This window comes from Cebus imitator, unplaced genomic scaffold (genome assembly GCF_001604975.1).
Source record: "Cebus imitator isolate Cc_AM_T3 unplaced genomic scaffold, Cebus_imitator-1.0 Scaffold1034, whole genome shotgun sequence".
NCBI classification, from domain to species: Eukaryota; Metazoa; Chordata; class Mammalia; order Primates; family Cebidae; genus Cebus; species Cebus imitator.
The window spans coordinates 23,505-28,873 of record NW_016108349.1 but is presented as its reverse complement, the minus strand read 5'-3'; the positions used below and the strand labels follow the sequence as shown (position 1 = coordinate 28,873).

Sequence of the window (5,369 nt, the reverse complement as noted above, 5' to 3'; positions counted from 1 at the left end):
AAAAATTTCATACCCGGCACGGTGACTCATGTCTATAATCTCAGCACTTTGGGAGGCATAGGTAGGAGAATTGCTTGAGCCTGGGAGTTTGGGATCAGCCTGGCCAACATAGTGAGACCCCATCTTTAAAAAAAAAAATCTTGGCTAGGGCAGAGTGGCTCATGCCTGTAATCCCAGCACTTTGAGAGGCCTAGCAGGGGGTGGATCACTTGAGGTCAGGAGTTCGAGACCAGCCTGGCCAACATGGCAAAACCCCGCCTCTACTAAAAATACAAAAATTAGCTGGGCATGGTGGCGTGGGCCTGTAGTCCCAGCTACTCATGAGGCTGAGGCATGAGAATCGCTTGAACCTGGGAGGCAGAGGTCGCAGTGAGGCAATATCGCGCTACTGCACTCCAGCCTGGACAACAGTGAGACTCTGCCTCAAAAAAAATTTTTTACTGACATTATAATTCCTATGCCAAAAATTTATCCATGTAAAGTGTATAATTCAATGCTTTTTAATATAGTCACTTATAGTCACAGAATTGTGACTATATTAAAAAGCATTGAATTATATACTTTACATGGATAAATTGTTGTGACCACCACAACAATTCATTTTAGAACATTTTGTTTTTCATTTTAAAATTTATTTATTATACTTTAAGTTCTGGGGTACATGTGCAGATTGCGCAGGTTTGTTACATAGGTATACACGTGCCATGGTGGTGGTTTGCTGCATCCATCGCCCCGTCATCTACATTAGGTATTTCTCCTAATGCTATCCCTCCCCAAACTCCCCACCCCCTGCTATCCTCCCCTAGCCCTCCACCCACCAGGCCCTGGTGTGTGATGTTCCCCTCCCTGTATCCATGTGTTCTCATTGTTCAACACCCACTTACGAGTGAGAACATGCGGTGTTTGGTTTTCTGTTCTTGTGTCAGTTTGCTGAGAGTGATGGTTGCCAGTTTCATCATTATTTGTAAAATAAACGCCATGCTCATTAACAGTGCTTCCCCACTGCCCGCTTCCCCCCAGACTTAGACAACCACGAATCTGCTTTCTCTTTCTGTCTTCACGGATTTGCCTGTTCTGAACATTTTATATAAATGGAACTATACACTATATGGCCTTTTGTGACTGGCTTCTTTCACTCAGCATCATGTTTTCAAAGTTCATCTATGTTACAGTATCAGTGCTGCACACCTTTTTACAGTCAAACACTATTCCATTGTATAAATACACCATATCTTGTTTATCCATCCATCCATTGATAGACATTTGGGTTGCTTCCACTCTTTAGTTATTATGAATAGCGCCGCTATGAGCACTGATGTATAATGTAAAAAGAAACTAAAATCTTGGGACACCAATTCACACTCCCAAAAAGAAAAAATTAAGCTGAAAGCTGAGTCATGCAAGAAACTTTAGTAGAAATTGATAAGCTGAGGCTGGGTGTGGTGGATCAGGCCTGTAATACCAGGACTTTGGGAGGCCAAGGTGGGCAGATCACCTGAGGTCGTGAGTTCGAGACCAACCTGACCAACATGGAAAAACCGTGTCTGTATTAAAAATACAAAATTAGCGGGTGTGGTAGTGCGTGCCTGTAATCCCAGCTACTCGAGAGGCTGAGGCAGGAGAATCGCTTGAAACTGGGGGCGGAGGTTGCCGTGAGTGGAGATCGCACCGTTGCACTCCAGCCTGGGCAACGAGAATGAAACTCCATCTAAAATAAATAAATAAATAAATAAAAAGCTGATTCTAACATTTATATGAGAATGTAAATGACCTGGAATAGAAAAAGTTAATTTGACAAAGGAGAACAAAGTTGGAATACTTATACTGTCTGGCTTCAAGACTTCTGTAAGAGTGAAATCACTTCTGTAAGGTGGGATAGGAGGTTGTTCTGTTACTAAGAACGGGAATGATACCGAGCTCGAATTTATAATTTAGAGGCAGGTTCGTGAGAAGAAAACACCAAGCCGAGAATAACAAGGTAAAAGAAGAGAATTTTATTTACAGAAGGTTATAGGTAAAGGAAGAGGATTTTATTTACAAAAGGTTATAGGTAAAAGAAGAGGATTTTATTTACAAAAGGGACATACCCAGAGACCGTCCGTCCGGACACTCAGCACCGGCGTTACAGCAGCACGGGCAAGGCGCAAGTCACAGCTCTCAGCAATCTCTTCGTCTCTCTCTCTCTCCCTCTCCTCAGCACCGGCATTACAGCAGCACGGGCAAGGCGCGAGTTACAGCTCTCCACAATCTTTCTCTTCCTCTCTTTTTCCCTCTTTCCGTCTTTCTTTGGTTTTTGTCTATATTTTATATGTTGCAGTTTAACTTAGGTTATAGTAAACACCAGCTGCTCTTTGTCTTGTCTCTCACGAACATTATCATTATGTAACAGCAATCCTTGGCTTTGTTTACGGTTTTCGAAGAGACGGGAATTGGCCAGATTCCCGGCTCCTCGGACATAAGCCACGGTCATCATGAGCTCCTAATGCCCCGGGCTTACTGCCAAAGAAATGATAACTTTAGTTCCCAAGGTCCAAGAAACTTAGAGCAAACACTGGGCATGACTTTTTTTATATTAACCCTACAGAGGTCCCCCAATTGGATCCCCTTAAAACAACAATAATTTCACAGCCATCCAGGGGAAAAGGTGCCTTTTTGAGTGTCTTGGGATTCAGGCAGGCATTTGTGAAACCCAAAGGAACCCAGGAGCTAGAAGGGTTGTTTTGAGAAGGCAGACCCACACCCAGGTGACAGACCTGCTGATCTGGTCCCAGCTCCCTATTCTGGTAGAGGCCCTATTCCATAAAGGGCTTAGGACCAGAGACAGCAGCCATGCAGGGACTCCTTGGCCTCTGGAGCTGCAGGGAGCTCTGGCTCAGGTGCATCCAAAACACTCCCAGAGCACAGAGTCCGGGAAGTGGGAGCTTTGCAGGGTCCTACAGAGTGGAGACGTGGGAGGATTACGGATTGTACACACAGAGGGAAAAACAAACCCCACAAGTGAAATATATAAGCATATATTTATATGTACATAAACATTTACATTCTAAGCTTAAAAATGATTCATGCTAGTATTTATACAACTATGACAAATAGAAGTGTGTGCATTTATGCACTGACCACCTCGTTGCTGAAAAAATGCTGCAGACACACCCGCTGTTCTGTACTCACTCTCCTAGCCCCATGTCTTGCCTCCCTTGACATATGTGCACACAGAGGAAGACACATTTTAAATGATCCCCTTTGTCATTGATTCAGAACTGGTTGAACCTGAGGCTCATTTCCTTAATGAGCCTCAAATATTCTGTTTATATATACTCTCTAATATTCAGGGGCTTTTTGGTTTGTTTTTGTTTTTTTCAGATGGAGTCTTGCTCTTGTTGCCCAGGCTGCTGGAGTGTAATGGCACAATCTCAGCTTAATGCAACCTCCGCCTCCCAGGTTCAAGTGATTCTCCTGCCTCAACCTCCTGAGTTGCTGGGATTACAGGCACCGGCCACCACACTCAGCTAATTTTTGTTCGAGACCAGTCTGGTCTCAAACTCCTGACCTTGTGATCCGCCTGCCTCGGCCTCCGAAAGTGCTGGGATTACAGGCGTGAGCCACCGCACCCGGCCCCCTCTAATATTCTGTAAAGCAGGGGCCCCAACCTCCGGGCAGCAGACTGGTACTGGTCTGTGGCCTGCTAGGGACTAGACCACGCAGCAGGAGGTGAGAGTGGGTGAGTGAGCAAAACTTCATCTGTATTTACAGCTGCTTGTCATCACTAGCATTACTGCCTGAGCTCCACCTCCTGTCAGATCAGAGGCAGCATTAGGTTCTCATAGGCACATAAACCCTATTGTGAACTGCGCATGCGCGGAATCTAAAGTGCACGTTTCTTAAGATAATCAAATGCCTGATGATCTGTCACTGTCTCCCATCACCCCCAGATGGAACCCTCTAGTCTCAGAAAAACAAGCATAGGGCTCCCACTGATTCTACATTATGATGAGTTGTATAATTACGTCATTATATTTTACAATGTAATAATAATAAAGTGCGTAATAAATGAATCATCCTGAAACCTTGCCTCCCCTCCCCCTGACGCAGTCTGTGAAAAAATTGTCTTCCATGAAGCTGGTTCCTAGTGCCAAAAAGGCTGGGGACCACTGCTGTAAAGGCATAGGCGTGCGTGTGTGAGAGCTGAGGTCTCCATGCTTTGGGGAGGGGGTGCATTCAAGCAGAGACTATCAGGGATGGAGTAGCTGGGCTGTGCAGAGCTCACCTCTTCATTGGACATGAGGCTGGGCTCCATGGGTTTTCAGTTCCCAGCCCCAGAACAGCTGATGTCTCCTCCCCAAGAGTCCACCTATGAGTCCATCTTAACACCCAACAGGTGTTCAAATTTTCTGTTGCTACCTGACCACGATAACTCTTCTGGATTCAGGCCAAGCCTCCTGTGTCTAGGAGGCTGCTCCCTGAGCCATTATCCACAGCCAAAGAGAGCAGGTGGTGAGGACAGGCTGGACTTTTAAGGCCTTCTCCCAGACAGTGCAAGGCTATGCCTCTCTACCCACTGCCGGATCCAGGTCAGACTCCATATCTGGCTTTCACAGCAACCGCAGCAACAGCAGGAGCAGTGAGTTGCACTTGATGAGCTTTTGGTCGGCTTGGTGCATTTTGCATGGATTGTCTGTTTTAAGTATTGTGACAACCATGTGAGACGAGTTCTGCTGGGAGAGAGATCCAAGGCGGCTGATCACTAGCAGCTCGGGATTGTAGCTCCTACTGAAAGAGCAGAGAACGAGAGGATGCCACACTTTCAGATCAATTTTTGTTGCTCACCCACCAGGAGATTCCCAGCGGAGGAGCCCCACATGTCGCCAGCACGACTCTTGAGGCCGGTGAAGCGGTTTTGCCGCTGCCTTGGAGCGGCGGTTCTTGGTGCAGAGTCAGAAAAGCACCATCAATCTTAAAGCCGTCGTTTTGGCCGGCGCAGTGGGTCGCTCAGATTCTAGCGCCGGGAATCAACAAGTTGGACGTCCATTCAGAAACCCAACTATAAAGACGGTAATTATAAAGACCACAGATGGATAAATCTATAAAGAAGGGAAGAAAACAGCCTAAAAAGGCTGAGAATACCCAAACTCAGAACGCCTCTCCCTCTACAGGGGATCACAGTTCCTCATCAGCAACAGAACAAGGCCTGATGGAGAAAGACTGTGTTCCATTAGCAGAAGCAGGCTTTAAAAAGTGGATGATAAGAAACTTCTGGGAATTAAAAGAGCTTGTTCTAACCCAATGCAAAGAAACTAAGAACTTTGAAAAAAGGTTTGACGAAATGTTAAAAATACACAATTTAGAGAGGAATATAAGTGAATTAATGGAGC

The 5,369-nt window shown here is 45.7% G+C and overlaps 1 protein-coding gene across 1 annotated transcript in view; it reads left to right on the top strand.

Annotated features, from left to right (window-relative positions):
* CYP4F71 (cytochrome P450 family 4 subfamily F member 71) overlaps positions 1-5,369 on the top strand; it is a 27,984-nt gene that overhangs the window by 3,186 nt on the left and 19,429 nt on the right. Inside the window, exon 2 of the mRNA XM_037735864.1 lies at positions 822-827. Within this exon, the coding sequence (XP_037591792.1) occupies positions 822-827 (6 nt within the window). The remainder of the gene's footprint in view (positions 1-821; positions 828-5,369) is intronic.